Source organism: Candoia aspera, chromosome 7 (assembly GCF_035149785.1).
Source record: "Candoia aspera isolate rCanAsp1 chromosome 7, rCanAsp1.hap2, whole genome shotgun sequence".
NCBI classification, from domain to species: domain Eukaryota; kingdom Metazoa; phylum Chordata; class Lepidosauria; order Squamata; family Boidae; genus Candoia; species Candoia aspera.
Genome location: NC_086159.1, coordinates 14925996 through 14948088, shown reverse-complemented (window position 1 = coordinate 14948088; position 22093 = coordinate 14925996). Strand labels below are relative to the sequence as shown.

At 40.2% G+C, this 22093-nt stretch overlaps 1 protein-coding gene across 1 annotated transcript in view; it reads left to right on the top strand.

Annotated features, from left to right (window-relative positions):
• LOC134501211 (chromatin remodeling regulator CECR2) overlaps window positions 1-22093 on the top strand; it is a 127224-nt gene that overhangs the window by 60561 nt on the left and 44570 nt on the right. Inside the window, exon 2 of the mRNA XM_063308826.1 lies at window positions 13413-13507. Coding sequence (XP_063164896.1) covers window positions 13413-13507 — 95 coding nt within the window. The remainder of the gene's footprint in view (window positions 1-13412; window positions 13508-22093) is intronic.

Genomic DNA, 22093 nt, shown 5'->3' with positions numbered 1-22093 from the left:
TCTCTGCACCCTTAATATTTGTCCTTATGAATGCAATGCTAGTGAAACACTGCTGAATATATGAAACTGCAATAAAGGCAGCTATCAACCCTAAAAGAAAAGTGTCTATGTACCGCCAAAAATGCAGCCTATATAAATTATACAAATTTAGTTGTTTTTAATTTGCTTTTATAGTTACTTCTGGTTCTTCTTCATAGTCTCTGTGCATCACACTGGATCTTTTTAGAGCTGTGAAGAATTGTCAAAGTGTACCTCTAGCACACATTTGTTTCTACCTGTCCCCTCAGTTTCCTTTCAGTTAATTTCAACCAGTTTCCTTTCATTAGTAGCAGGAGTATCTGGGTACCTCTCCTCAGTTTTTCATTTCCATGAATTTCATCTAGTGGAGCAGGTTTTCATTGACTTTTTTTCTTCATGTGGCAGCAAATGGTCACTAATTAATGGACACTTTGTTTTATTTACTTTGGGGAGGCAGAAATAGCAAATTGCAAAATATATGACCAGATTGATGGACATACAGTACACTTATGAAACAAGCGCAGAGTTGTGATGGAGTTTGGGGGCAAATAGATAAATAAATAAATAAATGGCACTTCTTGCCTTCAGTCAATAAGCTATCTCTGGCACTGCACCCCACCCTACCCCTGCAATTCTTGGCTGCTTTGCAATCCATATTGCTCATTTTGAAACAGCATCAATACCAACAATGCTTTCCTTTCCTAGTTGAAGCCAATTCAGTGGCCTGCTAGAACCACTGAAATGGAGCAGAGCTTAACACAGCTTAGAAGCTGGCACAGAAAAAGAAAATTATCTTAGATAGCTTCAGTGAGCACGCCAGAGAAACACAGGTTATTGCTCTTACACATTCAGCCCTCCCAAACATAAAGAGTCACATGTGTAGACATATTAGGTTAAGAAGTAAAAAGAAGCTTACTGACTTTATTCTTTGTTGTTCTGTAACATCCATCTTGGTGGAAAAGATGAAGTTCTTTTCTTTCTAATTACATAGTTTGCCCTAAACTCTCAGCCCTACAGCTGCCAAGAGGTGTGTGAAAGAAAGGGGCAGAATTCCTCATCAAGGCCCAAGCACATGGCCCTGATGAAGAGAGCAGCATCCATGCTGCCTCTCCCTGGGTAGAGAAGGGGGGAAGGAGAGAGAAAGAGGAAGTGGGAGTTGCAACAAACAGCTTCCTCAGAGTTGCATTGCGGGACAACTTAATGAGGCATGCTGGATTTGCCAAAACTTCCAACACTAGTGCCATCAGAACACCCATCAACTCTTTTCCTGAGCTTCAGAAAAGTTGAATGACAAATCTGAACAACCCCCTCTCATACTGAAGTAAAAGGTACAAGTGGACCTAGTTATCCTTGGTAAATGGTTCAGTGTGTCCACAGCTTTTCATACATGATTCTGATCCATCCACCATTTTGTATATGTGCAGAAATATGCAGCTGGTGTCCACGATCCCCATTTCACTGCAATCAAGGTGATCTATTGCATTCTGTCCTAATATAGTCATCTGCTCCTTGACATTACTTCCTCCACAGTGAAATGAGCAAGCACACATTGAGAGCCCTACTTGGGAAGTTGTAAATATTTTCATAAAGTGTTGCCCTTGGGTGACTATGTGGAGCAGTTGGACTGCAATATCTGTTCTATGGCATTGTGAATCCACTGTCTGCTTCATAAAGAAAAGTAAACCAGTATCTTTGTGACTGGGGAGTCTGAAAGTAGCATTTCAACCACAAGATCCCACTTGGAATGGATGGAAAAGACCCTCAGCCTTTTGATTGGAGAACAAAGCCCAAAGATGCTTGTCACCGAGTGAACAAGTAAACCCTGAAAAAGCACTGCAGTATACAAGTGATTTGTGATGAAAGATGTTGAAGATGGTTTCCAAATGATCAAAGGCTGGTTTCAGGGATTCAAAAACTACTGCAGCCTCTGCAGTATCAAACTGGCAGGAGAAGTTGTATCATTGGAGATGAGGAGGCACAAAGATGTCCAACTGAATTTTAATACTTGATGAATCCAGAAGTACAAAGCATAGCATGTCATCTTGTGGGACTCTGAAAGGGGCTTTTTCTGTTGCAGTGCTTCATGTTGGAAGACCATTCCCTTTAAGGTTAGGTTGGCCCCAACTCTGCTGTATTTTTGGAAGGCTTTGAAGAGATGAATGTGCTCCTGGGCATGGGATCATTAGCTAGAACTGGTGAAGTTGTTAAACTTCAGGTAGATTGCTTTTTTACTTCAGATGCTGTTTATGCATTATTATGTTTTAATAGTTGTTAGCTGCCCAGAGTTGCCATGCTGAGATGGGTGGCCAAACAAATAGGAAGTCATCAATGCTTATGAAATAGGCCTATTCTGGAAGTGGATGCCATATCATTTCCTCATCAGAAATGAGAAAGAAAGACGTTGCAATTTCAAGACAACCAAGGACAACCTCACTCTTTGGGGTTCAACAGTGCTACAAGAGATTGATCAAGCCTATACTGAGCATAGATTGTGCATGCCCCAAAAAGAAAGAATAAAGGCCGGTTGACTCCAGCTGCAGAGTGAAGGAAATGTATGTTTCTTTATTCTGTGTTCTTTAAATAGGGCGGGGAGCACAAAATCTAAGGTGGCCAAGGTACATTATTCTCATTTCTGCTTTTTCCTTTATTTTTGGTGATTTTTCAGGTATTTTCTGAGGCTCCAAAACTTAACCCTTCAGTTCCCACAGGTTCAAGCACTCCTTATCCATAGTTGTATACTGGAATGAATTCCCCATGAATAATGAAGTCCATGTCATCTGGAGAAGTTAGGACTTCCATGGAAAGACTATGCTTGGCATCCTGTCTCTCAGCAAGGTGTTGGGGAAATTAAAGTCCTCCATCGTTACTACTTAATGCTTCCTTAGAAATTCTTTTGGAAAGCATTCATACCTTTTAGGATGGGTTGGCATCAGGAACAGTATATTTGTTCCTCCAATTATTTTAACCTATATAGTCTACATACAATATCATCAAGGTCATTCACTCGCAGATATGGATATTTAGTAACATATAAAGCAACACCCTTTAAAAAAAAAAACACAGCTATTCCTTGCAGTAAATTTGTCACCCAAAGAATTAGCAAGAAAAAACTTTTTTTGTGGACTTAATAATCTTGAAATTTTTCCATCATGTGCTGATCTGGGCTTTTGATGATTTGCATATTTTATGAGCTGATGGATTTTGTCAGCATATTTATTTTGGTTCCTCATAATAATGAGTCATCCTGTCTTTCTTTTCTGAAGAGACATTCCATCCTTTCTTCTTTTCTGAAGTGTCTCTTATAAGTTCAGCTTCTTCTGGGAGGACTTCAAAGTCCTGAGTTCCAGCGGTGCAGAGTACCTTCTACATCTCTTGCTTCTGGTTGTTCATTGGGCTTAATACTTCGTTAAGTTGTCTTTGTCTTCATTATAGAGCATTGCTTCCTCTGTTTTATTGCATCACCTCTTTTATTTGATCAAGCTTAACATTCTCTCTTCAGCTGAAGTATAGTCACTAATTCAATTTTCTTAAGTATACCTTCAAGCTTGCACTTGATAAAAATATATGGCACATAGATTTTCCTTAAAATCTTGTACCTAACTGCCCAGGCAACTCCTATTAATTCTATTTACTCATTTAGTGAACTTGCTGTCTGGAGACTGATTGCCTTATATTGCTTCTGCAATCTCTGCTTAGGTAGAAAGTAGCTATTCGGTCACTTACAACTGGCAGTCAGCAGCTCTCAGGACATCCTATTTGCAAAATAAATATTCAGAAGATGACTTTTCTCGCCTCACAATTAAGCACACAATCCCCCTGGTAATTCCCCTTCTTCCTATTGAATTTCCCTGGCAAATTCTTATTAACACGCCCTGTTTGTTCACTCAAAGAACTATCTGTTACAGTAGATTTTCCAGTGTTTAGTTTCACTGTGTTATAACCCTCCCATTGTATTTGGCAGCTATTGCTGCATTCCATGATGCAGTTGATGTTTCTTCCACTTTCTGATTTGTTGTTTATTCGTTTAGTCGCTTCCGACTCTTCGTGACTTCATGGACCAGCCCACGCCAGAGCTTCCTGTCGGTCGTCAACACCCCCAGCTCCCCCAGGGATGAGTCCGTCACCTCTAGAATATCATCCATCCACCTTGCCCTTGGTCGGCCCCTCTTCCTTTTGCCTTCCACTCTCCCTAGCATCAGCATCTTCTCCAGGGTGTCCCGTCTTCTCATTATGTGGCCAAAGTATTTCAGTTTTGCCTTTAATATCATTCCCTCAAGTGAGCAGTCTGGCTTTATTTCCTGGAGGATGGACTGGTTTGATCTTCTTGCAGTCCAAGGCACTCTCAGAATTCTCCTCCAACACCACAGTTCAAAAGCATCAATCTTCCTTCTCTCAGCCTTCCTTATGGTCCAGCTCTCGCAGCCATATGTTACTACGGGGAACACCATTGCTTTAACTATGCGGGCCTTTGTTGTCAGTGTGATGCCTCTGCTCTTAACTATTTTATCGAGATTTGTCATTGCTCTTCTTCCAAGGATTAAGCGTCTTCTGATTTCCTGACTGCAGTCAGCATCTGCAGTAATCTTCGCACCTAGGAATACAAAGTCTTTCACTGCTTCTACATTTTCTCCCTCTATTTGCCAGTTATCAATCAAGCTGGTTACCATAATCTTGGTTTTTTTGAGGTTTAGCTGCAAACCAGCTTTTGCACTTTCTTCTTTCACCTTCATCATAAGGCTCCTCAGTTCCTCTTCGCTTTCAGCCATCAAAGTGGTATCATCTGCATATCTGAGATTGTTAATGTTTCTTCCAGAGATTTTAACTCCAGCCTTGGATTCCTCAAGGCCAGCTTGTCGCATGATGTGTTCTGCATACAAGTTGAATAGGTAGGGTGAGAGTATACAGCCCTGCCGTACTCCTTTCCCAATCTTAAACCAGTCTGTTGTTCCATGGTCTGTTCTTACTGTTGCTACTTGGTCGTTATACAGATTCTTCAGGAGGCATACAAGATGACTTGGTATCCCCATACCACTAAGAACTTGCCACAATTTGTTATGGTCCACACAGTCAAAGGCTTTAGAATAGTCAATAAAACAGAAATAGATGTTTTTCTGAAACTCCCTGGCTTTTTCCATTATCTAGCGGATATTGGCAATTTGGTCTCTAGTTCCTCTGCCTTTTCTAAACCCAGCTTGTACATCTGGCAATTCTCGCTCCATGAACTGCTGAAGTCTACCTTGCAGGATCTTGAGCATTACCTTACTGGCATGTGAAATGAGTGCCACTGTTTGATAGTTTGAACATTCTTTAGTGTTTCCCTTTTTTGGTATGGGGATATAAGTGGATTTTTTCCAGTCTGATGGCCATTCTTGTGTTTTCCAAATTTGCTGGCATATAGCATGCATTACCTTGACAGCATCATCTTGCAAGATTTTGAACAGTTCAGCTGGGATGCCGTCGTCTCCTGTTGCCTTGTTATTAGCAATGCTTCTTAAGGCCCACTCAACCTCACTCTTCAGGATGTCTGGCTCTAGCTCACTGACCACATCGTCAAAGCTATCCCCGATATTGTTATCCTTCCTATACAGGTCTTCTGTATATTCTTGCCACCTTTTCTTGATCTCTTCTTCTTCTGTTAGGTCCTTGCCATCTTTGTTTTTGATCATACCCATTTTTGCCTGGAATTTAGCTCCAATGTTTCTAATTTTCTGGAAGAGGTCTCTTGTCCTTCCTATTCTATTGTCTTCTTCCACTTCCACACATTGCTTGTTTAAAAATAATTCCTTATCTCTTCTAGCTAACCTCTGGAATTTTGCATTTAATTGGGCATATCTCCCCCTATCACTGTTGCCTTTTGCTTTCCTTCTTTCTTGGGCTACTTCTAGTGTCTCAGCAGACAGCCATTTTGCCTTCTTCGTTTTCTCTTTCTTTGGGATGTATTTTGTCACCGCCTCCTGAACAATGCTGCCAACTTCTGTCCAGAGTTCTTCCGGGACCCTATCTACTAAGTCCAGTCCCTTAAATCTATTCTTCACCTCCACTGCATATTCCTTAGGAATATTAGTGAGCTCATATCTAGCTGATCTGTGGGTCTTCCCTAATCTCTTTAGTCTGATCCTAAATTGTGCAAGAAGAAGTTCGTGATCTGAACTACAGTCAGCTCCAGGCCTTGTTTTTACCGACTGTACAGATGTCCGCCACCTTTGGCTGCAAAGGATGTAGTCAACCTGATTTCGGTGTTGTCCATCTGGTGAAGTCCATGTATAAAGCCGTCTCTTAGGTTGTTGGAAGAGAGTGTTTGTTATGCAGAGTGAATTGTCTTGGCAAAATTCTATCAGCCTATGTCCTGCTTCGTTTTGTTCTCCCAGGCCATGCTTACCTGTAATTCGAGGTGTCATTTGACTGCCCACCTTAGCATTCCAGTCTCCTGTGATGAAAATAACATCTCTTTTAGGCGTGTTGTCCAGTAGGTGCTGCAGATCCTCATAGAACTGCTCTACTTCAGCTTCTTCAGCATTTGTGGTTGGGGCGTATATTTGGATCACTGTGATGTTAGATGGCTTGCCCTGAATTCGAATTGAGATCATTCTGTCGTTTTTTGGGTTGTATCCAAGCACTGCTTTAGCCACTTTACTATTAATTATGAAGGCTACTCCATTTCTTCTGTGGTCCTCTTGTCCACAGTAGTAGATCTGGTGGTCATTTGATGTGAAGTGGCCCATTCCAGTCCATTTCAGTTCACTGACGCCCAGAATGTCTATCTTTAATCTTGACATCTCACCAATAACCACATCCAATTTGCCCTGGCTCATAGATCTTACATTCCAGGTTCCAATGGTGTGTTGATCCTTAGAACATCGGATTCACCGTTCACCACCAGCACCGTCGGCCGCTAGCCGTCCTTTCGGCTTTGAGCTAGCTGCGTCATCACGTCTGGGGCTAGTTGAGCTCATCCTCTGTTCCTCCCCAGTAGCATTTTGACCATCTTCCGACCTGGGGGTCTCACCTTCCGATGGTATCACTTTCTGATACTTCCTCACTAATCTAAAAAGAATACTAAATTTGTATTCTCCTATTCAGTTTGAAGTTCTGTCACTCACTCTCTGATATTGTCATGCTTACCAGCAAACTTTTGGCTTTCTGGCAGGTATACATTATTGCTACTGACTTTTAAAGTTGCTTTCCTTGGTACAATTAATTTGGTTTTTCAGTCCAATGAGATATGCACTGTTACAGTTGTTCAGTCGTTTTTCACGCTTAACAAAGAAAAGTGATGCGTAAGATCAGAGTCAAATTTCTTTACTAAAATTGCTTCAGAATTTTTCATGTTAATCATCCTGTTGTGTTTCCTATCTTCCATTCAACTCCATCTAAAATTAATGAAATATTTAATCTGCATATTTGACATTCATAGAATGTTTGGCCTTTATATGGATGAGACTGCTCACTTTTATCATTCCATATGCTGTTTTCTCTATTTTCTGGGTCATTAGGAGATATTTCCACTCTTACTTCAGTTTGCACAAGAGGGAACTTCTTATATTCAGACCTGTCCGGGTCTACTACCTTTTCAGCAGCCTTCCTTGTAGGTGTCTTCTTACCTGTCTTATTCAAAGCCATAGCTTAGTCACAACCATAATTTTCATTCAACATTAGTGCCTGGATCAAGAGTAAGCTCTTATATCATCAGGAAAGTCCTTTCATCTCATGTGATTAAACTTTTTTCACACTATCACTTCCATTAGCTATTTATTTAAGAGATTTATATGGCTGTCCAATCGAGCAGTCATGACTCTGGGCAGCATACAGTCAAATGTAAGCAATATAACTAAAAACAGCTACAAAAATTAATAGGCAATTGAGAACTCATATTTATATTATACCCTTCAGGCAGGAACTCCAGTCAACTTGACCCCAATGCTTGAGGGCCAAATGCATGATGCACAAAGATCATGAAGAAGAAAAAAACAGGTTGCATAACTGTAACGATAGTTTTTGAGTGGTCATCTGTCCATTTACATAATTCACACAACTTCCCCTCTGCAGATACTTCTGCTAAGGAGCCTTTTTTCCTAAGAGCAGCTATGGTGATCTTGAGAAACTGAGGGGACGGATGGAAACAATATCCAGGAGCATGTGTGCTAGAGAGTGAGCTTCTGCTAAAAAGGCCTGCACAGCTCTAGAAGATTCTGATGTGCGCAAGTGCACCAACCATCTGTACGAATGCACAGATGACCACTCGAAGAACTACAGTTATAGGTAAGCATTCTGACTTTTTGATCATGCTGAGAGGGTGATGAGTTTTAAAAGCTCTGAAACTCTGACTGCTGGCACTGGGTGAGAAACTCTTCTGGCTTCTGGGATTTCAGATATTGCCCATGTAGTCACAAGTATGATGTTTACTGTCCTAAAGACCAGAACTTGCAATCTTAAAAGTCAGATGCACAGGAAGCTATATACCATACACATGCCATATTTTTCAGTGGAACCACAGCAATCAAACATCTGTCATTAAGTGTGGCTTATAAATAACTGCAAACATATATCGAAATCTATGAGCCAAGAGAAGACCAGGAATAAGTCTGGCCACAGAATGTACAAATATTTTTAGAGTTTTTCCCCCTCAGTGTTTTAAGAGTACATACTACATTTCCTTAGAGGGATTGGAAGAGGAGGATCAGTTTGGAAAGTATAAGTGTGAACTGTTCTTTTTTTTTTTTTTGTGCTCTTATAAAGCATCCCTAAACAAAGTTTAGAATGGGAAAATTAGAAAGGCAAAGTGGAAACAATGAAAAAACATAATGCAAGAGAAACCGTATTGATTTGAGTATAAAATAAACGGGGTAAGAACTTTAAAAGGATACATAGCAGTAATAGTAAAATAATAAGAACAAATTTAAATACCTCTCACAATATTCCCTTTCAAGTAAAGCAACATTGTGCAAAGCACAGAGAAACAGTTAAAAAAAAAAAAAAAAAGCAAAAATTAGGGCAAGATATAAGAGGAAAGGAAAAGAAACCTACTAACCAAGTCTAGTTTACACCACTCATTATACGTTCCATTCCACTCTATCCTTGTAAATCATTTTTTATTTCCCTATATCCATCTATTTGCTTTTTGTTCTTTGCCACTCTTTTTCAGAATCTCATCAACACCATCCAACCAAAACTTTCTTGGTCTTTTTTTAATTCTCAAGCATTTGTTTTTGCAATTTGATCCTCTTTCATCTCTTTGTACATCTCAACATCCTTCTTTGACACTAATCACTCACTTTTACATTTAGTCCATATTCATTCATTGGCCGTTTGTTTTTTATCTTAGTACTTTTTGTTTTATTCCACTACTGTCAGTGTTTCTCCCGTCATAACTAACTCTCACTTCTATATAACCAAGTGGGCAGAACCATATTCTCTTTTTTGAAAATTTCCCATCCATTTCCTCATCCTTAGTAAACAATCCACCAAAGTACACAAATTCATCCACCTGCTCTAACTCTTCACCATTTATGCACTGCTTGATATTGCTTACTCCATTTTTGCTGGCAAATGCAAAGATGGTCTTTGATACATTTATTTTCAGATACATCCTTCTTTTTCCGTCAAACAATCTGCAAATCATTCAGGTTCTCCTCCAACAATACAGCATAATCTGCATGCAAAATTATGTTAATGTGCATTCCCATCCAACCCACCTGTAATATGGCTACAAGCATTCTTTATACATTTAACCATAAGTGTACAAGGGCACATCTCATTCTCTGCTCAATGCTGAAGTTCCACTAAACATCCCATTCTCATGTATGGTTTATTTTCATGTTATACCACTCTTGCCACACTTGTTTGATCTGGCAGAGTTTCTACGCTCCAAGTTACATCGATTAAACAATGCCACCTTTTGGGACCCCGGAAGCGCTCTTTCTCTGTAGTGCCGCCTGCCCTCTGGAATGAGGTTCCCCCTGAGATTTGAACAGCCCCACCCTACTGGTATTTCTGAGGGTTCTGAAGTGGCTCTTCTCCCAGGCTTTTGGCGAGGACAGTTGACACCTCTTTTCTTCCTTTTCCTTGTTCTCATCAGGGTTTGTTTTCTCTGCCACCTTTGTTCCTTTGTTTTGCATTGTTTTGTGTTTCTTGTATTGGTACTTTTTTTGAAATGTTTTTAACAATTTGTAAACTGCCCAGAGTTGCTGGGAGTTAGACGGCATATAAAGTTAATAAATTATTAAAGTATTATTATGATTATTATTCAGAACCACCTTCAATCCATATTCATGTAAACCATACCACAATTCAAATCTATTCATATATTAAATCTATAATTGACTCTTTATCTAAATCAATAAGCATTAAATCAACAAATGTACTCTAAACTTACTTTTTCACATTCACTGATTTTTCAGTTCTTCCTAAAGAGAAAAAAAATCTGATCTATGCACCTCTTGTTTGGCATAAAGTTGCATTGCATTTCCCGAATTTTGCTCTTTGTCACTTCTTGTATGCTTTAGTTCAAGTTCTGTGAAATACCTTCTCAGACATACTTAATTTACTCACCTTGTAGCTTTTGTATTCACTGTTGTTGCCATTCCCTTTGTATAAGAGCACGGTAACAACATTCTTTCAATCATCAGGTACAGAAACAGTTCTCATACACAATTAAACAAATCACACAAACCAGTCTACAAGTAAACAACATCCTTAAGTTAATTTTTGGGAGCACTGTGTTTGTTCATTCCAGATGTTCATGATTTTTCATGATTTTGTCATCTTTCATTTTTTAATACAAACTGCCTAAAGTCATCTGGACTCAGGCAGCCTCTAAAGTTAAATAAATACATATATACATACTTTCCCAGTTAATACCATCTACATTTGCAGCCTTACCATTTTTTAACATTCTCACAGTATTTATGATTTCATTTTCATCATTTTTTCTTGGACATTAACATTTGTAGCACTAGTCTAACTTTTATTCTTTGACATATTACTATTATTCAGAACAGCATATTCTCACTTAAATCTCATCTCTAATTATTTCATCACTTTTGTTTTTAATTCCATCCACTCTGTTAAAGGCTCCTTGTTCAACCCCTTTCACTCACTACTAAAACATTTTTAAATTTCCATTACAATGCTTGGGTGGGAAGAAGATTGTTTCTTTTAATCTTAACCATTCCTTGCTCATTCACTTTGACTACATTTTTTACAACTTTTACTCTCTATGCATGTGTAAAAAATTAGGCTGAAAGAAGACACAAAATTTTTACAGCAATCATTTGGTTATGTACAGTTTGTTCTTATTCATGTCCTCTTTCACTTCATCATTCATCAAGCCTCCTTTTTATATTTTCAGTTAGTGTAACTCCACACACTTCTGTAGCACTCCTTTACTCTCTTCCAAGCAGCTTTCCCATCATCTTTCCATATGTCCATTTTCCATTAATTATGCTGGGAAATTAATATATTTTCTAATACAGGGATCTCAAACTCAAATGAATCTGTGGGCCACATTATATAAAATGTGCTGATTGGTGGACGGCATATCCAATTACACAACAAATGTTAAATACTTAATAATTAATTAAACCAATAAAAGAATTAAAATAATTAGTAAATTTATATTATTGATGATTAATAAAAATAAAAATATGGGTAACAGTAATATATTCTGTTGCTGTGCCTGCAATCTGTGACCTATCCATTGTCCTATACTTCACCATGTTCTGTGTATCTCTCTGGCTCCAACTAGCATGGACAAATAGTGACATCATCAACAATGTTCCCTCTTCACGCCTTTGCAGTGATCACATGCTGGTGCAGTACTGCACACAACATAGGGCAGGATGGTGGCAGCAGAGAGCAAAGGTGTGCAGAGTCTTCAGACTGGCAGCACTGCATGTTTTTGAGCTATGATGTATTGGGTAAAAGAACTCAGCAGGCTGCATGTGACTCATGGATTACATGTTTGAGACCTCTGTTCTAATACTTTGCATGCAATATTCAGATTTTCCCCCTTCGCAATCCTTCTATTTTAATTCCTGTTTCAATTGCTCTTCTTCCATGTCCACTTTTTTTTCCAGGTTCCATTCTTGACATTGCCCAAAATGGTCTCCCGCACATTCAGAATCTCTCACCTTTTCCATTTTTCACTAATTCTCTCAATCTTGCCTCATAAAAGATCAAATTAATCAAAGTGATGCTTTTAGAATTATATTCTTTCCTTTGCCATGTATCATATGAATAGATAAACCATGCATTTAAAACATACAGATCTTTTTCTAAACAGATACTCATCAAATAATCAGCATTTTTATTCATTCTCAGCTCTCTGAATTGCCCAATCACTTTCTAAAAATTCTCTCATTTTCTTCTTATCTACCCATTCATATCACCAGAGTAACTTTTTCCTTCAGGTCACATTGTTTCAGAATGATGTGCAGTTTGTCCCAAAATTCATCTGTACTTCTTTCATTATCACAGTTCACTGGAGCATAACAACCTATGCCTTCTTACTTCTGTACACATCAATAACAGTCTAAAATGACACCAGTCCATACTTTCTGACATACATTTTAGCCCTTGTATTCATAATGAAACCTATGCTTTCACTTCCCTGCATGTATTCATCAACTGTACTCCAAAAGGTATGACCACCTTCGTTTAAATCAATTAAATCCTCTCCCTGTTAGTTTCACAAATACAACATGTCTAATTATGTGGATGTTGTATATTAATCTTCCTCTTTACCATATATTCATCTCACATTCATCATGCTGTATTCAACAACAGATGGGCCAATGAATATTGACCTTGCCTATCATGGCTTTTGCCAATCAAGGTTTTAACATAACACTTTTAGTAAGATAAAGAGTAGGGTATGTTACCAGCCTTAATCATACTCATGCCACATGCACCATTCCTTGCTAATGATAAGGACCGGCCCGCAACTAGGGTCTGTGTCACCCAGGGCAAACATGGATTCCGCACCCATTTTGGTGCCCCCCCCAGCACGGCACCTGGGGCACATGCCCCGCTTGCCCTCCTCTATTTGCAGCCCTGGGTAAGGATGTACCTGTCAATTTTGAGATATTTTGGCCTGTGTGCCATGAATGCAACCAAAACTTAGTTTTACACCAAGCATGCTCATGCTATTTTATGCAAGCTAAGATCCCTCATCGCTAATTTAGAGACTGCTTTGCAAGCCATCATACTATTGCCTGCATCCCACCACTTAGGAGGTACAAACTAGAGATAATGAGGATGCAAAAATGTTGTACAAATTAAACAATGCAAATTGTGATTCTTCTGCTAACTATTGTAGTTGCATGTAATTGTCCAATCCTTTTTCACCAGCCAGTAAGGAATTTAAGAATTTATTTATTCCTTCTTTCTCTCATTAGGAACTTGAAGCAGCTCTTTACAGTGATGATGTGGAGTTCATCAGTGACCTGATTGCTAGTCTTCTTCAGGGCTGCTACCAGCGCAGTGATATTACGTGAGTAGTCTCCTTCCATAGATTTAGAAACAGAATTAAGAGATGTTTCTCCCCAAAATTGTATGCTTCTGAAAAAAATATATATAACAAGCCTTTTGTAGACTTCACTTCTAAAAAAAGAATAAAGTGAACTCTAACTTTTTTTTATCTTCTAGAGCTCTTATAGGACTACTATTTTACTTTGATTCTGTCTGGTGCTTTCAAATTCATAACACAGGTCTGAAATATTTGGATGCTTTCAACATGCTTCTTTTAGTTCTGGTTGTCTAAATGTAGGGCTTCCCCCTGCTCCTGTACTGCCTTTATGGAAATATTAGCAGTCTGTCAATAGACAGATGTTGTGAAAATTTGGCTCAGCTGCAATGAAATTTTATAAAGTAATTGCATTCACTATCCAGCATCATATATGACTTCTGATTTGCTCCTTCCCTTCCCTTCCCTTCCCATGTTAGCTATGTTGTAAGGGTAGAAATATATTAAATGAGTAAAATATAATAAAGTTTTCAGCCTTCTGGACAACTAGATTTTACCTGTTTTCTCCCTATAATATAGTTTAAGCTAATACTTTCCGCTTAAGTAATAAGTAATAAAATATTCTATCTATAAATATTTCATTAAATATTTACTCTGTAAAAAAGAGTACTATGAAGTATTTCAATATAACATGAAGAATTCTAGAATTTTGTGAATGGGGCTGTTTGCTGATAGTGCATTAGGTCTTATTGTGGTGTTCCACTATGAAGTATGGGCCAGAACCTGCAGATAAAAATAGAATTAAAGAGAACTAATGCAGAACATTATTCCTAGTCATGGGTTTGGAAATTAGAAGAGCAGCCCATTACTTCAGGTCATTTGAGGTTTTGAGCTCTTTCAGTAATTCTAATTCAAGGATTTGCTAGTCAGTCTCATATGTATTTATCCAGGATAGTATATTTTACAAAACATTCCAGTTTGATCCAGTTTGAATGGCAATTTCTGGCAGAAATTTAGAATACAAAAGAGCTCAGTCAAGAAGATTGTTCTATAGACTTTCAGTCAAGAACACATGAGTTCTCATCAGCATGGCAATGCAAAATAGATGGATTCCCTGCTGTAAATACTGCCTACCTATCCAAGTTTTCATTTTTGTAGAGATTTACATCTATAATATGTGCCACATTCTTCATTCATCTTTTCTTGCACAGCATGTAAAAATTGTTGACTATTGTTTTCTGTATGCAATATCTGCTAATTAAATTATAATATATTCTGAAGTAAGTTTGAAAATGGCAGCATAGATGAAAGCCTTTCCAGTGCACAATATAAATGTACTTTGGATTAATTTGCTGTTTTGTGGTAAAAACATGTATTGAGACCATGTCATGGTAACACTGAATTTTTGTCTTGAAACTGCACTATTTTAATTTCCACACACATACACTTATACTTTTTTTCTTTTAAACTCAGTTCTAATAATTCAACCCTGCCTGACACCTGGGCAACATACTACTATGACCTATTCGATATATATTAGCCAAGGGAGAAAGTCTAGGCTTCTTAGTTTCTGACCCCTTGCCTGACCGGCCTCCAGTCTCAAATTCAGAGATTCTTAAATTGATCTCCCAATTGAAGAACAGCAAAGCAGCAGAAGGGGATTTAATTTCCCCAGAATTCTTGAAAATAAGTCCTGGTTGGTGGGCTTCTATATTAAGTCACCTATTAACAAATAGCAACATGAATTGCTGTTACATAAAGATTGGACCTGGCTCTTCACCTAGGCTTTTGGCGAGGGTGGCTGAAGCCCCCTTTAGATTGGGTTGTTTCCTTTGTTCCTGTCCAGTTTCATCATCCTTGCCATCTTTACTCTTCATTTTTTCTCTTGTTATTTTCCTTGTCTTTAATGTTTTAACGACTTGTAAACCCCCAGAATCTCTGAGAGTTGGGTAGCATATAAATTCCTCATCATCACCACCACCACCAGCACCATGCTTCCAATCGTTAAGAAAGGTATTAAGAACAATCTACTAATTAGCCTGCTATGTATAAGAAGCAAGGTTTATGCAACCATATTTACTACAAACTTGTAAAATGGATGATCCTAGCCGCAGAATAAGCAGTTTCAGAGCAGGTTGTTTCATTGTTGATCAATGTACAGTAGTCAAGAACTATTCAAGTTCCCCAAGAGCCTCTCTTTTTTATGCATTTATCAACTTGAGGGCAGCTTTCGATTCAATTCCTTGGGTGATATTGTGGAGGAAATTAGCTGTTTCTTCCTGTCATGCTCCCCGATCAAATGTTTCCAGAACATCTTATTGTACTTGCATCCATTATGGTGCACTGCGTGTCAATCTGCGAGTCGACCAGCAGGGAGGGGGAGCATGGCTGGAGTGTAAATCATTTTGTTTGGACTATCTTCCAGCACCAAGGTCATCTGCAGAGAACTGTTACAAACATTGGCTGGCATGAGAAGGAGGGGTGCACACCTAAGGAGTCAGTGGGGGGGGGGGGAATTTGGCTTTACTGGCCTTTTGAACTGTAGAAATGCGGGAATTTTCATTCGCAACTTTTTCTCTGTACTGAATGCTTCACCCCATTAAAATAGATTTCTAAGCAAAAGCTTATGAGTCGCAATTCAGTGGGAAGTTGAGTGTTCCAGTCATCACATAAAGTTGCGAATCACTGAACCTGTGACTCTACCTGGCGACTTAGGTAACCAGTTGAAAGTGAGGGATTTTTACAAAATGCCAAAACTGAGGTCGAGAGAATCCTCACCATTGGCAGAAATCAACAAAACCATCTATTACGCCAAAGGGGCAGAGGCAATGGGGGAAGCAAAGAGCGACCTAGAGGGCAATGGGACAGAGGAAAGCCCAGAGCTCCCGAAAGATTATCCTACTGGGTTAGATGCCGAACTCATCACCTTGGATGTGACCCAAGAATCCCAAGCCACTGCAAGTTGGTACCCGACGAGGAGCCAGTCGGACCTTTGGGAGTCGGAGTGGTCACCGCACAGAGACCAGAGGTGAACAGACCAAGATTGGACTGTGGGAGCCGACGGAGGGAACAGGATGGGTTCACACCAATCAACTGATATCCGGGCGAGAAGCCGATGATTTAGCTCTCAGGAGACTGAGGATGAGAGGGGAGCTACACCCCAATGAATTAGAGGTTTGGAAGCCAGAACGTTGGCCATGGAGACTGTCCTAACAGCCAGGAACCACGCTGAGACAAGGAATAGGTCTCTAGTGCTTTATCACTGCTACATTAGACAGAAAATCCTAACAAACTGAAGAAGCGTGGGAAAAACCCAGACAGATAAACCCCAAAGGTTAAGGCGGGTCTGATCTGTGTCTCTTTGAATGGCTGATTAACTCCTCAGTACTACACATGCGTTTTCCCCCCTGGATAGAGGCCCCCTCCTGCTCACCATCAGTACTCACGACAGAGACCATGCTGCAAAATATTTCGCTGACCCTGGAACACCAGGTAGATCTACATGAAGAGGGGTCAGTAGTCTATTCCAGGAGATCCTCCCCAGTTCGAGGCATGGGACCCTGAACTTCATCATCTCCTAGACCACCATCTCTGCAACCTGGAGCCAGAAGGATCAGAAGGCATACGGTGACCTGGGGTGAACTGGTGTCTGGGCACATAAGTCTTCCCCCTCCCAGGGGTGCGCAAAGGGACTTACAAGTCAAGTTTAACAGGGATCCCCAGCAGCTGTCTTTTTTCATGACCAGTGTATCAGCATACATGCAGGAATTTGGGGATACCTTCCTGACCGAATACTCTAAGGTGAATCTTAGAGTATTGGGAGTGGGATCTAAGTTACGGGGTGCTGCAGCAGATTGCCTAGTGCAATTACATGATGCCATGGCCCCTGAACTCCCCAGCCTTAAGGACTTAATGAGAGTCCTGAGGGAGAGGTTTGAGGACCCCCTGGACAAACTGCAAGCGAAGACAGCTCTGCAGACAGTGAGATAAAACTGTCTCAGAATATGCCATAGAATTTAAAGCCTTGGCCAGAAAGACACCTGACTGGCTAGAAGCCACCAAAGTAGATTATTTCAAGGGGGGTCTGCAACCTGAGGTGCTACGTTGGGCCCTGGGATGAGGGGACCCTGCAACCTTGAGAGAGTGGATCTCTCTGGCTGGGGAGGTAGAGAATACTCAGTATCGGTTCCACTGGCAATTAAGAGCATGAGCGGTCGGAACACCGTGGCTCCTAGCCAGATTTCACAGAACCCAAGAAAGTCAAACAAACTTGGGGAAGAGGATAGAGAAAGGAAATGGAAAAAAGGAGGATGTTATGAATGTGGGAAGGACAGCTCAGTGCAGCTGCAAAACCTGGTGGAAAGCCTACGAAGTCTCCGCCAGTCAAGCACAAAGGGTCTGCTGCCGCCGCAACAGCCCAGAAGGAGGAAAAGTTTGATCCATCTGAGGACTCCAGCAAGGATTCCAAAGATGAGGTTCCCCAGCTGGTGGGAAATGGGGCATACCTGTTCTGAATCGTGCCAACAAACAGGTGGAGAGTCCCAGGCACAAAATCTCGTCTTCAGAAGAAGACGACGAGGAAGACCCTTTGGTAAGTGATGGCTGCTCTACTTATCAGGGTTGAACTAAAAAACTCAGAAGCAAACATAAAGCTAATCTAACTGCCATGCTAGATTCCAGGTGCACAAAATACTTAATTCACCCGGCTCTCATTACTACATTAAATTTAAAAGTGAAAAAACTCAAGCAGCCCATAGTGTTCACTCAGATGGAACTGTGGCTCATGGGGGACCTGTAGAGTACCACACAGAGACTGTAGATATGAGCATAGGTGGCCACAAAGAGACTTTGCAGTTCATGGTGGCACCTATAACAAACTATTCCATAATTTTGGGACTTCCTTGGTTGAAAAGTAGAAAACCCCAAGTTCAATAGGAAATCGGAGGACTGAAGTTTACCAACGGGCTTTAACGCCAGTCCGGAGACAGAGGTCCAATACACCCTGAGCCAATTTGCAGACATCATGATAAAAAAAATGCCTGGCCTGGCTACTGAGCATGAATCCTTGATTCCTAGCCAGTATCGCTAGTTTTCTGATGTGTTTGATGAAAAGGAGTTAGATCAATTACCACCTCACTGAAAGACTGAGTGTGCTGTTGAAATTGATCCGAAAGCAAAACTGCCTAAACCAAAGATGTATGCCATGTCAGAGACAGAAAAGAAGGTCTTAAGGGAGTTCATTGATAAAAACTTGGCCAGGGGTTTTATTGAGCCAGCAAATTCCTCGTTGGTTGCACCTGTTTTATTCAGGGCTAAGAAGGATGGCTCTTTAAGACTGTGTACAGATTACAGAGGTTTAAACACCATCACGATAACCAACCAATATCCTCTTCCATTAATGAAAGATATGTTGTCTCACCTGTCAAAAGGGGCTATTTTCACTAAGTTGGACCTGAGAGAAGCTTATTTTAGAATCTGAATTAGAGAGGGAGATGAATGGAAAACAGCATTCAACTGCCTTTTAGGATCCTACCAATATAAGGTCCTCCCGTTCGGGTTGGCTGGCACTCCAGGAGTATTCATGCAATACATAAATGAAGTTTTACATGAGCATATTTGTAAAGGTTTGTTGGTCTGTCTTGATGATATCCTAATCTATATGTCAACAGAAAGAGAACATGTCAAACCAGTCAAAAAAGTTTTTGCAGAAGCTGCGAGATGCCCAGCTTTATGCCAAACTGTCAAAGTGTGAGTTCCATAAAACTCAATTGGACTATTTAGGCTACAGAATTTCTACTAATGGAATTGAGATGGATCCTGCCAAAATTCAGGACATTATTGAGTTGGAACCACCACAAATCCAAAGGCAATTCCAAAGTTCCTTGGTGTTCACAAATTTCTACTGCCAATTCATCCCCCAATTTGCCCAGATTGATTTGCCATTGACTGATTTGTTGAAAACTAAAGGCATAGGGGAAATGCGCAAAGTCTCCACACCTGGAGCGCGCTTAAATTGGACTCCTGACTGTCAGACTGCTTTCAACAACTTGAAAGCTCCTTTCACAGCTGAACCCATACTTAAATGTCCCAACCCTGAACATCCATTTATCATTCAAGCCGATGCGTCTGACCAAGCAATTGGGGATGTATTACTTCAAAAGGACCCTCAACAGGTCCCTTGGCCATGTGCCTATCTGTCTCATAAGTTTACTGATGCTGAGAGACACTGGCATGCATGGGAGAAAGAAGCCTTCACTGTAAAAACTGCCCTGCTGACTTGGCATCACCTCCTAGAAGGAGCCAAGCACCCGTTTGAGGTATGGACTGATCATAAAAACTTGCAGGCGCTGCGCACGCCCAGAAAGCTGAATGGTAAGCAACTATGCTGGGCTCAACTTTTTAGTTGCTTCAATTTTACTCTGAATTTTTTCCCAGGCAAAAAGAACTTTTTGGCTGATGCTCTTTCACGTTTGCCCCAACACAATAGTCAGCAAACAGAGATAGTAGATAGTCTTTCCTGAAAAACAATTGGGAATGGCGTGCATAACACCAAACAAGCAGGAGGTCCAGAAGTGAAAGTATAATCAGACTTGCAATGAGTTGCTGCTTGCGCTAGCTACCAATTCCTGGCTATGAAGTAACAAAACCACCTTGACTGAGCACAACGGGGTTTGGTACTGTAATGACAAGATTTATGTGCCTGAAACTTTGAGGCTGAAAATCTTGCAGAGGTCTCATGATGACAAGTTAGCTGGTCATTTTGCTTTTACAAAAACTTTGCATTTAATTAGGTGTCAATTTTGGTGGCCAACTCTACAGACTGATGTAAAAAACTATGTTGCTACATGTCCCACTTGTGCACAAGCTAAAAGGAAAGGGGGAAGGTCTCAGGGACTACTTCAGCAGGTAGCTGATCCTTCCTGGCCGTGAAGGACATTGCCATGGACTTTACTGTAGATTTGCCTGACAGTAGGAATAAAACTGTCATTTGGACTGTCATTGATCTATTTTCGAATCAAGCACATGTGCAAAGTTACCTACTGCTTTGCAGCTCACCAAATTCTTTTTGCAACATGTGTATCATTTACACGGGTGTCATGAACGTGTAATTTTGGACCGCGGCATGCAATTCACTTCTAAGTTTTGGAGGTCCTTTTGAAACTTAATTGGGGTCCAGCAATCTTTAAGCTCATCATATCATCCGGCAACTGAACGAGTCCAGCCTACTCTTGAGCAATTCCTTCATTGCTATATTAATTTCTAACAGGATGATTGGGTGGACTGACTTCCTTTTGCTGAAGTTGCTTATAATAACTCTGTTCATCAGAGTATGGGGTTGACCTCTTTTCAAGTTGTATCAGGTCAGGACTTTGTTCTCATTCCCGAACTACCCCTCAAGCCACCGGCCACTTGTTCAGCCGAGTGGTGCAATAAAGTGGCTGCTGCCTGGCCCGTTATTAAGCAACCCTTAAACAATGCCCAGCAAACTTACAAAAAAATTGCTGACCATAAAAGACAACCTCAGTGGAATATGAAAGTAGGCGATAAGATGTACCTTTCTACCAAGTTCCTTAAATCACAACAACCATCCAAGAAGTTGGGACCTAAATTTATCGGACCTGTTCCAATTATAATAATCATAAACCCAGTCTCCTCATAATTTAAGGAGAATTCACCCTGTTTTTCATTGCAGCTTACTGAAACCAGCTCAAGTATCCTCTAAATGGCACCCTGCCTCTCCTCCACCAACCCCCATCATGATTGACGGCAAACAACACTTTGAAGTTAAAGAAATCTTGGACTCTCGTATACATCGTGGCTCACTGAAATACTTGATTAAATGGAAACATTTCCCTGATCATGAATGGGTTTTTAGCTGCCATGTAAATGCTCCTGCTTTAACTTGCAAATTTCTCACTAAGTATCCTGATAAACCTGCACCTTAAATTTTCCCCATATCCTTTTGCCTTTATATTTTGTCAGTTGCACTTTTGTATTAATCAGTTTTTAGTCTCTCTTTTTTTCTAGGTGGGCTGTATGTCATGCTCCCCGATCAAATGTTCCCAGAACATCTTACCATACTCGCATCCATTTTGGTGCACTGCATGCCAACCTGCGAGTTGGCTAGCAGGGAGGAGGAGCATGGCTGGAGTGTAAATCATTTTGTTTGGACTATCATCCAGCACCAAGGTCATCCGCAGAGAACCATTATAGACATCTGCTGGCACAAGAAGGAGGGGTGCATACCTAAGGGGTCAGTGGGGGGGGGATTTGGCTTTACTGGTCTTTTGAATTGTAGAAACATGTGGGAATTTTCATTCACAACTTTTTCTCTGTACTGAATGCTTCATCCATTAAAATGGATTTCTAAGCAAAAGCTTAAGAGTCACAATTCAATGGGAAGTCGAGTGTTCCAGTCATCACACTTCCATTGATTGTTACCTTCTCTGACTGATAATGCTGCTGCATGAGAACCTCATTACACAAATTAAATGGAAAATTAACTTTCCCTATTTCAATCTTAAAAGGAGTTAAGCAGGGATATATCTTGGCCCCTATATTGTTTAACTTCTATATCAGTGAAATTGTTTTGGCCTTTGCTAAACCCAAATT